At 45.5% G+C, this 17,337-nt stretch overlaps 1 protein-coding gene across 1 annotated transcript in view; it reads right to left on the minus strand.

The window, feature by feature from the left end:
- pde4a (phosphodiesterase 4A, cAMP-specific) overlaps positions 1–10,606 on the minus strand; it is a 59,825-nt gene extending 49,219 nt beyond the window's left edge. The window contains exon 1 of the mRNA XM_062532830.1: positions 10,478–10,606. Coding sequence (XP_062388814.1) covers positions 10,478–10,488 — 11 coding nt within the window. The 5' untranslated portion in view covers positions 10,489–10,606. The remainder of the gene's footprint in view (positions 1–10,477) is intronic.
- Positions 10,607–17,337: the final 6,731 nt, after the last annotated feature.

Here is a 17,337-nt window from a genome sequence, read left to right on the forward strand (position 1 = left end):
GCCCCGCGAATGCCACTTCACAATGCGGCAGGTCTGGAATGACCTTGTTTATTAAGCTTAGCCGTAGCAACGCTAGCGCGCCTGAGTGAGAATATCTGAATAAGAGGGGGGGGGGGGGGGTGCAGGCTCTCGGCGGCAATGACTTATCAGCTAGTGTACCTTTCTAAGCCACTGAGCGGCGGAGGAACGGCGGAGGAACGGTGGAGCGAAGGCGGAGGGGCGGTGGAAACGAGGCGGGGTGGGATGGAGAGAGAGAGAGAGAGAGGCATTGTGGGAGGCAGCTGTATCATTTATAGAGGTGTGCCTTCAGGGGGCCATGAGAAGTAATAAGCGACTGCACAATGTTTAACGGTGGGCAGTTCACCAAGACGCCAGGGGAAATTGAGAAGGGGGGGGGTGAGGGGTAGCTGGGGTATTGAGATTCATGAATGTGAGATAGATTGAGAGATGGAGATAGAGAGAGGGAGAGAAAGAGAGAGAGAGAGAGATGGAGATGGAGATGGGGGGAAGGATGATCTCAGAGGACAAGAGTGTGAGAGTGGGAAGAAATGACAGATCCAGCCATGTGATTAACACAGCGGTAAGTACGAGCAGAAATATCCGAGAGAATCCGAGAGGCTTCAGGGACCTGGGCGAAAAAACAGGCCCACACAATGGAGAGAGAGAGGTAGCAGGAGAGAGAGAGAGAGAGAGAATCAGAGTGAGAGAACAGCGGAGAGAGGAAAGAGGTACACAGTCAATAGGCAAGGGAGAAGAAAACCTGAAGATAACGCACCAGCAGAATGATTGAGAATTGTCAAGATCGAAGTTAGTAATTACAGTGGACAAAGCATCAAATGGACTATGTTATTACTAGAGAGAGACCGAATGGAGAGAGAGAGTGAGCGTGCGAGAGAGAGAGAGAGAGAGAGAGAGAGACTTGTTAGAGATTGAGTGTGTATCAAATCGAGACGTGGAGTGACACTGATGTCTGGAAATGGGCGAGAAGACAGAATCACAAGCAATGTGATTGAGTGCTAGATAAAGCCTGGGGTTTATTGCAAAATAGCTATAGATCTTTTTTTTCATGATAAAGCACGTTGGAGATGAGAGAGACTAAGGAATCAGTCAAACTGACACATGTGCCATGTGATAATAATAATAATACAGTATATCCACGGACTGAATACAGAGAAGGCGAAAGGATGTTCAAAAGAGCCACCAGCACACAGGTGGATGGGAGAGCGTGAGAAAGCCAACGCTGAGCGTGTGCGGCTACGTGTTGCTTCAACAAGCCACCGTTTTTCCCAAGGCCAAATCAGAGGTGGAAAAGCATCTCAGTGCTCGACATTGTAAGACAAGGCATTTAACTAGCACTTACTGAAACCACGGCGGAAGCACATAACATAATGTAACATAAAAGATCTCGCCAGTTTCTCTTGAGCCCCCTAACATTAGTTCTAAGCTGCGAAATAGCCCTGCTCTTGTCTCAACCCAAGTCCAATTTCAGCTCAATTTATAATCTCAATTACCCTTTCTTCTCAATCTACAGTATTCTTATTGCTCATTGTCTCTCTTGGGGGGATGTTATATCTAAATCTAAATGTTGCTTTTTTATGGGAACAAAATCATAATATACATATACAACCCTCTTTACAATATAGCAATGCATACAAAAAAGTGGTTTAAACTAATGAAACGTGTTCTGGCATGAGGGCCTCGAAGGTACTGTAACACATTTAATCTGGCTACCATCCTGTAAACTGGAAGAGTGTGTATAAATGTGTGTCTAGTTTGATTTGCTGAACCTCCCTCGTTTCTCTGCTCCTCCTTTTTACCCTCCATTTCAATGATATTTCTCCACATTATTCTGTCAACGTAATAGCATCAGGGTGCGAGAAGTCATCAAACACCATGGAAATGTTGACATTAGCAGTAGCCCTTTTGTGGCTGAAAATGTCAAATACAAGCGTATATGATGTGAGCGTGGCACAAAGGTATCGTGAAATGATGGGATCTGGGAAGAAACAACAGAGCTTTTTTTCCCCCCTCATTGTATTTTCAGTATGCTCTGAATTCCCAGGTGTGGATTGTGGGTGGATTTGTGAAGTATGTACTTACCCTGCGGTATGCACACTACAGTAAGTGTGAACCGCATGGTACAGCTGTTAAGGTAATTAATGACAGGTTCTAATTACCAGCTTAACGAGCCTGGCAGCCAGCAAATCAGTGGCCAAAAGAGCTCCCCAAGTCTTTATCCACGGAAAGGCAGAACGTAGAGAAGTAGGCGTGAGAGAGGGAGGGAAATACGTGGAAAGTAGGATAAGACAGCTCCAGAGAGAGAGAGTGAGAGAGCGAAGAAGAGAAACCTTGATCTCTGTTTGAAGAGAGAGACACAACCTGATTTCTGCGCACACAAAAAGAAGAAACGGCAACTCACTCATTACGGTGTGGTGGCGTGAGACAAGCTCTGGCAAATCAGCCCCGGTGGAAAACAACAAATATGTTTACTCGTACATATTCAATCAACACACCACACATCAGGGAGACAGACTTCCCTTTGCCTTTTTGGGCAAAATGTATCTACTTTACACATCCACAAAACGAGTAACCATAGCAACAGAACTGCAGGCTGAGCTGTTCTTCTTTTCAGCGGTCATTCTTTCCTTAGTGGAAAGCTCCCAGAGTGCATTGGGCCATGGGACGTGATAACATTCATACAAACTCACCGTATAATTTGATGGGGGAGTGGGCTACCATCAATATGTCAGGCAAGCACCAAAACATGCAGGAGGATAGCTCTCCCTTTAAAAAGATAATTCCCAACCATTCAGATGCTGCTACAGAAGTTAGTCCTACTAGTCTAAGCCTGTGCAGATATTTCAACAACAACACCAACCAGTGCAGTCATAACATGGTCAGACATTGCACTGGCACTGCATTTAAGGATCAGAGATAGTTTTGGAAGGTTAATATGGTAGCCATACATTTTCAAATCTTTTTCTATACGTTTTTGAAAGGCACAAGTTGCACATTTCCACAAAGCTTGCTTGATGGCAAGCCACAGCCTCAGAGGAAGTTTCTACATCCCCATCTGCAGCAACACTGAGGCGGTTTGAGAAACCAAGGCCAGTGGCCTGGGCACAGGAAGAAAAAAAGAGAGAGAGAGAGAGAAAAATAGATTTCTTCTCTTCTTCCGTGTGGGAGGTGTTCCTATACTACCCAGTCTCTAGTAAACAGGGCATGTGCCACTAATGTTTTATTGAACAAGCAGCGGCATATGAGACGGAGGCTGTGTCTCAAAGCGCCTATACTTGCACACTTCAAATACTCAGTTTAAGTATATTAGTGCAGATGACCCAAAAAAGTACCCGATGACGCCCTAATAATGGTTAAAAAGTTAAAAGAGTGTAACGATGGACACTACTCGCATTAAACAGGCACCAACGGCCGTCATTTCCACTAAGTGTTTTAACATAAGTGTTCCTATTGGGACAATACTAACCATCGAAAAGTGGGCACTATGGAAGTAAGCGCTCAGTGCACAGCAGTGTACTAGCGGTTTGAGACGCAGCCAGTCACCCACACTGGACTGAGCTGAGTCTACCCTGGGGGTGGGGGTGGATGGGGCAGCAGATGACACAGGAAAAGCAGCAGCAGGCACCACAGCAGTTATTGAAACAGCCAGAGGAGAGGAGAGGAGAGGAGAGGAGAGGAGAGGAGAGAAGAGAAGAGAAGAGAAGAGAAGAGAAGAGAAGAGAAGAGAAGAGAAGAGAAGAGGAGAGGAGAGGAGAGGAGAAGAGAGAAGAGAAGAGGAGAGGAGAGAAGAGAAGAGAAGAGAAGAGAAGAGAAGAGAAGAGAAGAGAAGAGAAGAGAAGAGAAGAGAAGAAAAGAAAAGAAAAGAAAAGAGGAGAGGAGTGGAGAGAAGAGGAGTGGAGAGGAGAAAAGGGAAGACCAATGGAGAGCAGAGAAGAGGAGAGGAAAGCAGAGGGAAGGAGAGGAAAGTAAAGGAGAAGAGAGAAGATAGGAGAGGAAGAGAGGAGAGCTGAGCAGAACATAAGAGAAGAGAGCATAGGAGAAGAGAGGAGAGAGAGGAGTAGAGGGGAAGAGGGGAGGTGAGAGGAGATGACAGGAGGGGGAGTAGAGGAAAGGAGATGAGATGAGAGGAGAGGAGAGGGGAGTAGAGGAAAGGAGATGAGATGAGAGGAGAGGAGAGGGGAGTAGAGGGGAGTAGAGGAAAGGAGATGAGAGGAGAGGAGAGGAGAGGGGAGTAGAGGAGAGGAGAGGGGAGTAGAGGAAAGGAGAGGAGAGGAGATGAGAGGAGAGGAGAGGGGAGTAGAGGAAAGGAGAGGAGAGGAGAGGAGAGGAGAGGAGAGGGGAGGAAAGGAGATGAGAGGAGAGGAGAGGAGATGAGAGGAGAGGAGATGAGAGGAGAGGAGAGGAGAGGGGAGTAGAGGAGAGGAGATGAGAGGAGAGGAGAAGGGAGTAGAGGAGAGGAGAGGAGAGGAGAGGAGAGGAGAGGAGAGGAGATGAGAGGAGTGCAGGGGCCGAACTGTAGCTTCACTCTTTGTCTTTCTTTAGCTGTCAGTGCGGCGCCGGCAGAACATCGGCCTAACAAATGAAACGGATAGAAATAACACTTGCGCAACTGTGTGAGACCACAGTCTGCCTCTCCTCTTCCTCCCCTACAAATTCACATACATATACACACACACACACACTCTCTCTTTCTCTCTCTCTCTCTCTCCCACACACTCCCACACACTACACACACACACACACACACACACACACACACACACACACACACACACACACACACACACACACACACAGAATCTCAAGTCTCTCTGTCTCTCTCAGACACACACAGTCACACATATACAGGAACAGAGAGGAAGTCACAGTCAGATATAGTATTAGTTTAATTCAATCTAACTTAAAGGTGTAGGTAGGCTATAGCATTCGGACTGGACACCTACACTCTGAATGCATGCTAAATAAATTATTTCAGTGGTATTGATATTAATTCATTATAGCTAGTCAGTCTGGTCAGGATTCATATTAGAGCCCGGCCGATATGGAATTTTGAAGACCGATACTTCGATATTTGAGGATTTCAAAAAGTGATAAACGATAAATAAAATCGGGGCATTGATTTGAGTTCCGCATCCATGTTAACGGGTTAGAGCAGCCACACTGCCTCCATGCCCCCGATGTGGCTCAAACCACGCTACAACCACGACCCAGCTACAGAATTTCAGAAGAACGTCTATTTTTAACTTAATAACTCATAACACTCATAACACGCAACACGTATTAACACTTAATAACTGAACTTACTCTCCTACACTCTTAAAACGAATGTGTTGGCTGGAAACTGTGTTTTCCCTATCTGCACACAGAGACACAGACAACAGACGTTATTTTATGTGTTATTTTCAACACATATTGCGTAACAAATGGACATAGAGATGTGTTGTTTTCAACACATTCGTTTTAAGAGTGTATGACTTGTTTTCATTTAGCTGCTCTTTGCCGCATTCACTGAACTTGGCTCTAATACATATAGCCTACATCAGTATGTTGTGTTCCACCTTACCAGTGACCGTATTGTGGTCTGCATGATCATAGAATCTATCATTTAACCACCTCTTTTTCACCACTACACCCTTGATTAAATAGGGTCAGTTCACTTGGACACTGGGGCAGTTCTATTTACAGACTGTCAAGCTAATGTACAAGCTAACTTCAAGCTAATGTTGACAAATAAAGGATCTATCTTGTCTCAGAGTGCCATTGTTTTGATATTAATCTGGTTTTGTTTTAAGGCTAATTTACTTAAGTAAGTAAAGAAATAATGAAGTAGCCTATTTGGCTTTAAAAAAAAATAATTGCAAATGCATAATTTCCCTCTAGATAGGTCTTACAAGTGGAAAAATGTAGGCCTAGTTTCTTTGCACGGCTAAGCTCCAGAGCAGAACAATTGGACAAACATTCATTACATTTCCTTATTATAGTTCTGCTTCAAATTCAACGCATGAATGACCCACAGTCACAACCCCCCCGAAAAAGAAAAAAAAAAACTGACACCCCAACCCCATGTTTGGTCCCCACTATGTCAAACAGTAAACATCCTACGCCTCTGTACACACACATATCTCTCCCGAAGCCTCCTCCTCGCTCCTCTTCCCTGGTTTCTGAGCAGGGTTGCAACAAACCTTATTATCATCTCGAGCCCACTCCAACTCACTACCCCGGAGCCACAGAGACACACTATGAGCAAGTACATGAGCACACACTCACGCATTCACACACACACACACACACACTAAGCACGCACACTAAGCACACACACCACACACTAAGCACTTCATATGTAAGACATATAGAAGACAGATGTATGAAATCTGAAAGTAAATGGTTGAATCAACACACATAGAGAGACCTATACACCACATGCTGACTGGGAACACTAATGATAGTGTCTTTTGCGGAGAGAACGAGGGAGGGAGGAAAAAAGAGTGAGAGAGAGAGTGAGGGGAATCGGAGGAGAGGATTGACTAATTGCACATTATACCATTATACTGCCACTTCTTTCCACTCATCACAAACACACTCATATTTACAAGCACACACCACATACACACACATACAGTTAGGACATACTCTTTTTCACACACACACACACACACACACACACACACACACACACACACACACACACACACACACACACACACACACACACACACACACACACGAGTTAGGACACCATCTCTTTCTCTCTCTCACACACACACACACACACACACATGAACACACTGAAACATGCGTGCACTTGCTCACACACACAGACACATATACACAATACACACATTCACACAAACACACACACACACACACACACAAACACGCAGACATGCACACACGCGCACGCACACACACACACACACACACACACACACACACACACACACACACACACACACACACACACACACACACACACACACACACACACACACACACACACACACACACACACACACACACACACACACACACACACAGAGAGAGAGAGACATTACATCTCCCCTTTGAGCTTCTATGTTCTCAGTGGGAGCACAGAAGCCAGACCCGGTGCCGTAGCACTAATGCGCGGACTGGCTGGGAGCGTGTCCGGAGGACTGGAATACAAATCAGACTCCCGAATCCCATCAGCCCCCCGAGCTGGCCGAGCTCCCGGGAGCCTGCCGCGCTGCCCGTCTGTGGCCCCGGTGCACACCAGAAAAGGAAAAAAAAGACCCTGACAGGACGCAAGCCAAGCCCCGGCCATCCAGCCTCCCCAGAGACCAATTGCGCTCACAGGACTCGGTTGTTACAGTAATAATCATCCTGTTTGCCACAGCGCCTCTCCGCTATGCACACACACACACACACACACACACAGATTTTTATCTCTCTTCCACGGCAGCAGCAGTGATGGCAGTAGCAACAGTAGCAGCAACAGCACTTTATTGCTGCAGTATGAATGAGACGAGATGTGTACTGTGATTTAGCACTGTCTTATCCATCAACCTGTTTTGAACATAAAAAAAAAGACAATTCAGTCTAGTTGTGTGCAGGGTGTGGATACAGCATAACTCTGTTTTCTCAGTGGCACATAAAGTGGAACACACTGCGTTAGATATTTAAAGTTTGACTGTTTATGTGAGATGTTACTTGTTATTTCTTATTACAAGCACAAAGGTGTGCTTACAGCGACATGGTCGATGGAACGAAGAGTACTGTACATTTCATTACCAAAGGCTTAGAATGTGGTAAGTATTTCCAGCGTCATACAATAAGCCTTAGGAGAGATACACATGATCTCGCTGATTTCATAAAGCCGCAGGAAATGATCAGTTGTGGATCCTGAACCACGCAGAGGAACATCAAACACGGTGCCAGAGACGCTCACGCACCATAGCACCCACTAGACCTTTGAAACCCATTTAAGCCCGCAGACTGCATTATCTCGCTTTTATCAACGCTATTTGTTTAACGTTGACAGAAAAATGGCGTTGAACACTATATTTGTATTTATTGCTGCTTGCGAGTGGGCGGTGAGATAGGCTACTTGTCAGACTTTAAGCGCTTCGGAGTCATCCACGCTGCAATGTCCAAACACGGCGAGTTTACGCATAACGCATCATCACCAAGAAACCCACGCGTCCCGCCTCACTAAACAAAGCACTTCACAGCAGTTAACCCTTACCGCCGAAATCATAGATTTTCCCAAACAGTTTTGGGCCTGCTTTCAGGGCACCTTTGTTTAATTACAACATATCACGGTCAACGGGAAGTGTCACAGAACTTTCTACTTTACCGTTTATTTCCCACGCAATTCCCGATGGAGGCGCTTGTAGTTCCGTGGAAGGACGAGGGCCAGGACATTCGAGACTTCTTAAGTCCCGGTCGATCGCTCGTGTCCATTGCATTGGAGCGCTCGATTTGCCGGTGGTGATGCCGGTCGGTGTCGGAGTATCCGCGGTGTTTGATTTTGATGGGGGTCCGTGGTTGCCTCCATAGATGCTGCGGGGGCTTGAGGGTTGCCTGTCCCTCGCGAGGTACTGGTAGTGACAGAGACAAGCTCTTCTTCGAGCAATGTGGAGGTTCCATCATAGTGCAAATCAAAAGATCCCTTTAACTAAAACTGTGAGCGTATTGACTATTAGTCAAAGGGTGCAATATGGCTGTGTGTTCGTTATTCTGAAAAAATTAAACGTTTCTCTGTCCATAACTGTCTTTGTCCTCGACTAAGTAACGCATCTGAACATGACAATCTCGGTCTTGTGCAGTCCAACATATGTATTTGTTGAAACGACGAAAACAAATGACTTTAAAACTGATCACAGTGTACAAATGTCCGTCAACGGTCTGCGCTCCAGCTTGTGTTTCATTGTGCTCTGGTGACCATTAAAAGTTATATTATTGAAAAAACAACAAAATAATGTCAACTGTGGACCTCGCAAATCACTGAAATATTCTCATGACATTTAATAAGCGACTCTCACCGGCGCAGCATCTCCTGAAGTTTTTCGCCTCGTCGTCCATGGCGCATTGATTCACTTCTTTTCCGCACAGTTTATTGCTTTAATCAACCCCTTATTGCAAATTCCCAGACCGCTAGCGCTGGTTCTTGTGCGACGCGGAGTATTATTGCTGCTCCCAACAGCACATGTCTGTCAAACCTTGCTTGTAATCACTCCGTTGCCAACCGGAGCCATAAAACTCTCCAATTTGGAGGTCGATCGTGCATATGGAACTACAGCGACAGAAACTCGCGTTCGGTGACCAGGGATTCACCTTGCGCCTCCATCGGTAGTCCACTTAAGTCTGGTAGTATCAGCATATGGAGAAATGTATCCAAGAGAACATCTTGCCCCTGGTTGCGTTGCTGAACCAGCTTCGTAGAACCGCACGACTCTTCCTCTTGCCCCTCTCTTTTGGGTTTCTTGGACTGAAGCTCCAATACATTCCTAACACGAAGCAGTTACTGAAAATTCGTTCCACGTTTCATTCGAACAAGCCGTCCTTCTTTTTCCAACAGATGTTAAATTATGGCACTAGAAATAACACCCCCTCTCTCTCTCTCTATCTCTCTCTCTCTCTCTCTCTCTCTCTCTCTCTCTCTCTGGTTCTCCCCCTCGCCTCTTCTGGCTCTCCTTTTCTCTCCCACGTATTAAGTGAAGGTTCACACACTCACTGGACCCCAATGAACTGAACCCTGTGGTCTGCTTCTTATCCGTGAAGTAAGCCCTGCCTCGGTAGCTTTTCAACGTACACCCGAACCGTTGGCCAAGACAAAATAAATAAAACATCGAGCGGACTGTTATAGCTAAACAATCACATGAATATGGTATGATTAAACTTATACATCTATCTCCTCTCACTCGGACTGAATCTGAAATAAAGTCCGTGCTAAAAAGACAAATCCTAATGCAATTCAAAGAACCGCCTTTTGTTGTCCAAGGTCCCTTCTAGTTGCCGCAGTATTTTCTCCTGATGTGCGCTGTCACTTTGATTTTCCTTAGCGCTTTCATCATTAATTGGATATTACAGACTTTGGGTTGAAAACCTGTCAAGTTTTTTAGAGACTGACGATTTTTAAACAGGAATTCATGATTACAAACCTATCAGACAGTTATAAAATAGACAGTTCTATTCTATTTTGGTGAATAATATTAAACTGCCGGGGCCGGGAGATATTGGCAGTGGGCTCATTTCGGCTATATTCTACCAGACAGTGTAACGATGTAACTTTGATTTTCCTGAGGATTGCATTTATGTCTATAGGCTATGAAGTCACAGGTTTAACCAATTAATTTACCATCCAAGGTTATCACGACTGTAGATATTTTACCAGCTGAGTTACATTACCACGCTGTTAGTAGTCTGTCGTGAAAGTTTGAGTGTATGACACATTTGAGATAATGTGTAGCCTATTTCTTACCAAAGGCACATGTAGATTATGATAGACAGTGCATCCTCAAAAGGTCAGGTGGGGTCAAGGTGAAACCAGACTGTTAAGTCTCGGACCATGCTTCGTCAGTTTAAGAACGTCTGTCTCCTGAAACTTCCTGCGACCTGCCCTGGTGTGATCTATCTTAACGGGAGAATATTATCAGTGCCATACTGGATGGTTACACTGACCTCCTCAGTCGAGGCCAGGCATTAGTTAATAAATGATCTATGAAAAGGTGAGTACGCGGCCAAAGATTTCCACATTTTTGCTGCGAGTCAGCTCTCGGACGAGGGAGCTTTTCGACATAGCACTGTTTTTTCCCCCGTTCTGACATTGATGAATCCCCCATTACTTTTTCATTCAAGTGGGTACCTATCGCTTGGTTCCAGCAAATCGTGACAATACAGTCCACGGCGGTCCCTCTGTAAAAAAGGGAAAGGGGGGCATGGCTTGGTTTGGCACACCCAAAGCCTGCTCTAAAACCGCATCAATCCACGTTTGTGTCAAGCGGAGTTACCTTCGCAACACACAGGACCGGGCAGGCGATCTGAAAAGCCCGGTGATTCATGTATGTGAAGGCACAGAACAAGATGCGTGTGGGCGCGCGCACGCGTATTTCAACTTGAGTGTGCGCGTGTGCGCAATGTGTGCATATGTGTGTGTTTATGTATGTGCGTGAGTAAGTGTGGCTGAGTGTGTGTGTGTGTGTGTGTGTGTGTGTGTGTGTGCGCGCGAGAGAGAGAGAGAGAGAGTCGAAAATATGGCATGCATTCTTCTGCTCTTATTTAATTTAATTGATGTCAGAATTAATCAAACAAACGTGTCAACTATTTACATTCTCTGGACATTCTCTGAATTCTCACTCAAAAGTGAACTTTTCAGATATATGTTATTTGTTTTTATTTGTTTTATGCCGTAGGCTATATTAGCAATTCCCTGTGCATAGCATGCATATCCCTCCATTGCCTCCTCTCTCTCTCTCTCTCACACACACACACACACACACACACACACACACACACACACGTACGCACGCACGCACGCACACGCGCGCGCACATACACACACACACACATACACACACACACACACACACACACACACACACACACACACACACACACACACACACACACACACACACACACACTGAGTGATTGTGAAAATGTTTACAGAGAATTTCTGTTGAATCCCCTGCTCATCAATACCCAGACACACCTGCAGGTCTAAACATGGAAGGATGTTCTATGCAAACCCATTATTTCAACAGATGTCCTTTGGGTTGCACCATTGTCTTTGTCTAAACTGCAGAGTGTTGCCCTTAAACGCACCACACTGGATGCTTCCATCCTTTAGGCAGCGGTATCAAATATTTATCAGCCCATTTCAAATGAGGTAAAGAATGCAGCCTGACCCCTCTATCTGTCTCTGTGAAAGTGTGTGTGTGTGTGTGTGTGTGTGTGTGTGTGTGTGTGTGTGTGTGTGTGTGTGTGAGAGAGAGAGAGAGAGAGAGAGAGAGAGAGAGAGAAAGCAAGCATTCTATGCAGATGCCTGGTGTGTATCCATGTAGCCTGACCCATCTGTCTCTGTGAAAGTAAGTGTGTGTGTGTGTGTGTGTGTGTGTGTGTGTGTGTGTGTGTGTGTGTGTGTGTGTGTGTGTGTGTGTGTGAGAGAGAGAGAGAGAGAGAGAGAGAGCATTTTCTGTGCAGAGGCCTGGTGTGTATCCATGTCCACTTCATGGAACAAGGGAATGTGGCATGCATTGGGATTATGAATGGCCAGTATTAATAGTTTCTGGGCAGACTATGCAGTGTCTCATTATTTCTTGACTTTGAAAGTGTCCCTAGAATAGCCCGTGTCTGAAAGGGCTGTTTCTTTCCTGCAGTGCTGAACGTGCAAGGGGTGGAGCAGTTTGCTCACCTTGGCTGGCAGGTACAGTATACCTGCTGGCTTCTGTTCAGTGGACTCTCTACGTGTGTACGTGCGCGCACGCGCGTGATAGGGGCGAATGTGCCGTGTCATCACTAACTTTGGGTTTGCGTAACTTGAGAAGAAGGATGTGGTTGACAGAGGGTGCAATGGAGTTTCATGGTTTTCTGATTGGATTGAGTGAACGTCTTGAGCACTGTATGTCACATGCCGAAGGCTTTTGGCCTATAATGTCGGGCCGCAGACAGGGCGTTAAGTGCCATCTTCACCATGCACCACATGGTCGGGCAGCTTCCCCGCAGCAGTCATTTCTCGGCAGCATCGGTTACAAATGCATTTAACAATGACAGCATCAGCATTTATCTTGTTAAGAGTCAATCATGGCCACTTCGCTGAAATGCCTGTCTTCGAGTGAGAGTTAATGTGAGCTTTTACGCGCCTCTAAACTTTCGTGAAGGTTTTGTCAAGAGATAACGTTACCGTGCAAGATGATCTCGTCGTAAAATGTTATCGTCTTTTTTTTTTTTGCTTTGAGGAAGTGCTGTGCGTCTTCGTTGCTGTTGTCTTCCTCTTGCTCTGTATTTTGTGGGGGGGAGAAACTCCAGGTTTCTGCAGAGTAGTCAACACCAACATTGCAGGGGGACTGTGTGGGTGGATATATGAAAGGCAGAAATCTAAATGTGTCTGACACACGGTCCACCGTGCGGCTACCGCTCCCTCAAAACACACGCAATGAGACAGGCGGCAGAGCTTCTAGGTCCGAGACCTCGCAGAGACATGAATAGAAATGGAAATCAGAGTGGTGAGAGCAGGCATGTCTGGATGTAATGATAGGGTTCAGACGAGTAAATGCGCTTCTGAGGCCCAGGCTGTCTTTAACTGTTACCGAGTGCATGCTTCACTCAGCGGGGGGAGCAGGTGGACGAGAGTGTTTAAAATGTTCCCAGTATTTGATCCAGCGTTTATGAGGCTCAAGCGCATTATTGATATTTTGTAGGCCACACCTGCCTCTGTGATAATTTGCCACTTTTTTATGAGTTCACTGAGAAGACATGTATGCATGTCATATTGGATTGGCAGTACGTCTACAGATTCTCTTTATGGGCCCAACTCGATATTATGATGCACTGTATATATAGCCTAAATAGGCCAACATAATATCTCTACATATGATGTAGGCCTATGGAATTAGAATGAATGTGTTGATAGGGTAGCCTAAAGGAAGTGGCATAAAAACTGGTTGAGAGTAAAACAGTTCACACACATGCAACATGATTGCTTGCAGCAATGCATCCAGATTCTGAATCTAATCGCTTGTGGTCTATGTATCAAGAGGCCAGAACTCAGAGATGGAGAACCACTATCTGTTACGCAAACAATATCACTTTCCAATTGTCTGCGAGCCTAAATTAATAATGCAAACCTGATCCACAATGTAAATTTACAACACAGAGAAAGTGTTGGCATGAGTTTGACAATGTAATGGGACCACATTATCTTGCATGGTGAATAGAATTTAGTTACATAATATGTGACTAACATTTCAATGCATGCTTCCATTACTCAATTTGAATGTTCATTACAAAATGCCTATACATTTGCTGACTGAACAAAAGTTAGTGGCACATCATGTTGCTTATATGGTGAATGTATTTGAAAGCAGTGCACTCATGCATCTTCTTAGAGCAATGGTGAATTATGTTTCTGAATATGAGATGCTATGCATTTGATCACTACTCTTTTTGCTTTTGGGCTATGTTGACTCATACTTGGGTTAAGGGTACAACATCCGTTATCTAGGACAGGCCACGCTATATTTGCTTTGTGGTTTAGCACCATCAAAAGGACATGGCCCAACAAACTATTTCCCTTCCGAGGAACTTGACACTTTTTATAATTACATGTGAATGTGTTGTCAGCCATAGCTAAGCCGACCAGACTTTGCTTTTAAGATATGTTCATTAGCAGCATCGCCACATAAAAGATTCAACTTGGCGTCAGTGCAACATCAGCTTTTGATTGGCCTGGCCTGCAGAGACAGGTTAGCCAGCTGATATGGTGACCTCGGTCTGACTCTGCCTGTGTGTCAACTACAGTACATTGCAAATCCAGACTTTGTTGGCAAGTGTTGGGAGGACAGACCTGCTGGAGTCGGTGGACAGGTTTATTTAGTTTTCATCCTATATGGGGGATGGGGAGAACCTCTCTTTCCCCCATGACCTTAAAGGTCTATTATGAGGAACATATAGACCCTTTCAATAAGAAAAACAAAAACAATGCTTGAACGTTCTATTTTGTTCGCAAACTACTTCCGCTGCACTAAGATAACTCCTAGAACTGATAGTTCTGGTCCTTGATTATGATTGCCTGAATTGCATTCTATGCTGTTGTAAGATCCAACACAAACATACACCTTGACCGCATTTCATTCTATAATAGGCTACTGTAATGCCCCTTAGCTGTTCAGTGTCAGTGTAAACTACGGCCTCTAGGGGCTTATTGCTTATATGGAATGTTTGTGGGAACAACTGACACTGATAATGGAACTCGGTCCGAGTAAGCCTCTTGAAACGGTCTACATGGATTTGCCGTTTTTCTTTCCCTTCTTCCTGGCAGATAGTCCATCACTTGACCACAGCCACCGCCTTGGCCGTGCAGCTGCAGACTTAATGACGGTCAACCAATCATCTGCCACCTCTCAGGCTAATTGCGGAGGCGAAACACTCTAGAGTGCCCCTTGTCCTCCCTGCACCTGAGGGGCGGCAGAGGTGAAGGGCAAGGCGGGTACGTGAGCCCCCCCCCCACCCCCCCAACCCCAACCCCAACCCCAACCCATTGCCCCCTTCCAGCCAGGTGGTGCGGGAGGGCTCCTGTCTGTGGCCTCAGCCCATGTTTATTCACACTGGCACGACGAGAGCTCGCAGTCACGATCCAGACACCTCCACCCCGTAACCTTCCGCTGGGAGGGCTGCAGGAATTAAGAGAGGCACGAGGAGGAAGAATAGAAGCTTGGCATTTACTCCCCTTTCTTCCCCCTCTTTTCTGAAAGCCATAATGTCAGGAGCATCTCTATTGTTGTCTTCGCCTCCTCTCTGCCAATTTCCCCCTCCTGTGGACATTCTTATTTTCCGCCGCGCACCTTTCAGCCCGAGTGCCATATTGACATTCCTCGGCTCCCTGCGGAGATATAAACCGCAGTGGGGTTGTATTTATTGGCGAGTGAACTGATCTTTAAGCCTCAACCTTTGGTGTTGACAGTGTGTGCGCTGGCACTCTTTAAGGGCTGTCAGGGCTGACTGTGTCACTATGGCCATGCTGTTCGTCACGTCATGTTTGCACAATATGAACTCTCCATGGGGGTGTTGCCTCTCCCAAAATGGCAAATGGGTAAGCTAAAACAGCAAACATCTTTCCCCCCCCTGTGACAATCGTGACCATTGTTTACAAGTAAACAAACACATATGTATTCCGAATGCAGGGTTTCTTACAACTCCGAAGAGAGACGCTCCACCGTAGGCCAAGAAGTCTCGGCACGCACTCCTAGGAGCCTAGCCTACTCCAAATTCAAGAGAACCTTCCACACAGGTGGAGTCGTCTAAGCTTTGCAGCCGTTTAACTAACAGAGACATCTCCTGGGTAACATCTACTTACACCGACAAAACGATGTCACGACTCAGAGCTCCCCGAAACTCCCGAAACAGGTGCCGCAGCAGCCGCTTGCTCCCAACTTATTGTTTGCCAAGTTAAGCTCAACCCAAACCGAGACGACGAGGGGGAAAACTGACATTTGAATTTACAGCAGAAATAAGGCAACACTACAGAATTTAAATGAGCGCTTCAATAATTCCTGAGCGAGCTCCAGTGGCGTAATATTATTCTGCATTTCTGACACTTAATTTAAATTCCAGAGCAGCACGATAGGAGCCATCCTCATCACAAGCCTCTTACATTATTGAGGCAATGTTGATGCTCCTCCATCTACTAAATGGCAGCTAACAAGCAACACAAATCAAATGTGTTCTTCACACGGCAAAGTTATGTTAAATGTACCCAAGGGCGAGGGCAGACACATCTCCCCCATCATGATTGAATTCTTCTGAGGGTCTGCATAATAGCGCATCAAAGGAGGCTTGTTTTGAAGTTCATGGTTAGTACTCTGTGACAATATTAATTGTTCTAACATTTGGCCTACTAAAACTGTCTGATTAATAGCCTGGAAATCCAGACCCAAATGCACAGAAGACTTGGGGTCTGGCTATGAGTAATGACAATGGCCCAACTCAAGGGGCGGGACCAATCATGCATTTGAAAAGATCACTGCATGCAAATGCATGATAAAACCAATGTTGACTGATTCAAGACCTCAAAACAATTTGATAACTATGACCAATGCTCACCAACTGATTCCAGTCTTCGATGTTGCACCCATAGATATTTGAAAAGCTAGATGCCGCACTGGGCTCCAGAACGTATATAAATAGCGCCTCCACATTGGTAGGGGCAATGACCAATAGACCTCTGAAGTTTGCCTACAAAAAGGATCCAAAGCTGCCATCTTTGCCCTTATAAGGAGATCCGGGTGTTAAATTGAAGCTAACTGCCTATGGCAAGTTGCATTGTAATTTAGCTCTGGGGTAGCAAAGATCAGTGTGCCATCTTCACCCATCGAAGATCACAATATCCACTAGACGGCAGTGGGCAAAACTTTGTAGTGGAAAACGTCTGCATTTACAATTACTTCGTCCCCGCAAGAGTTTAACAGGTGCGATTATTCAAAATCCATGTTATTTTCCCATAGAGAAAAATCTCAAGTTACCGGATCTCCTTATTTGGGCAAAGATGGTAGCTTTTTTGTAGGTGAACTTCAGAGGTCTATAGAGGCCAATGGCGAAACCGGTGTCTGATTACGAGCAAGCGTT

Source organism: Sardina pilchardus, chromosome 3, assembly GCF_963854185.1.
Source record: "Sardina pilchardus chromosome 3, fSarPil1.1, whole genome shotgun sequence".
Classification (NCBI taxonomy): domain Eukaryota; kingdom Metazoa; phylum Chordata; class Actinopteri; order Clupeiformes; family Clupeidae; genus Sardina; species Sardina pilchardus.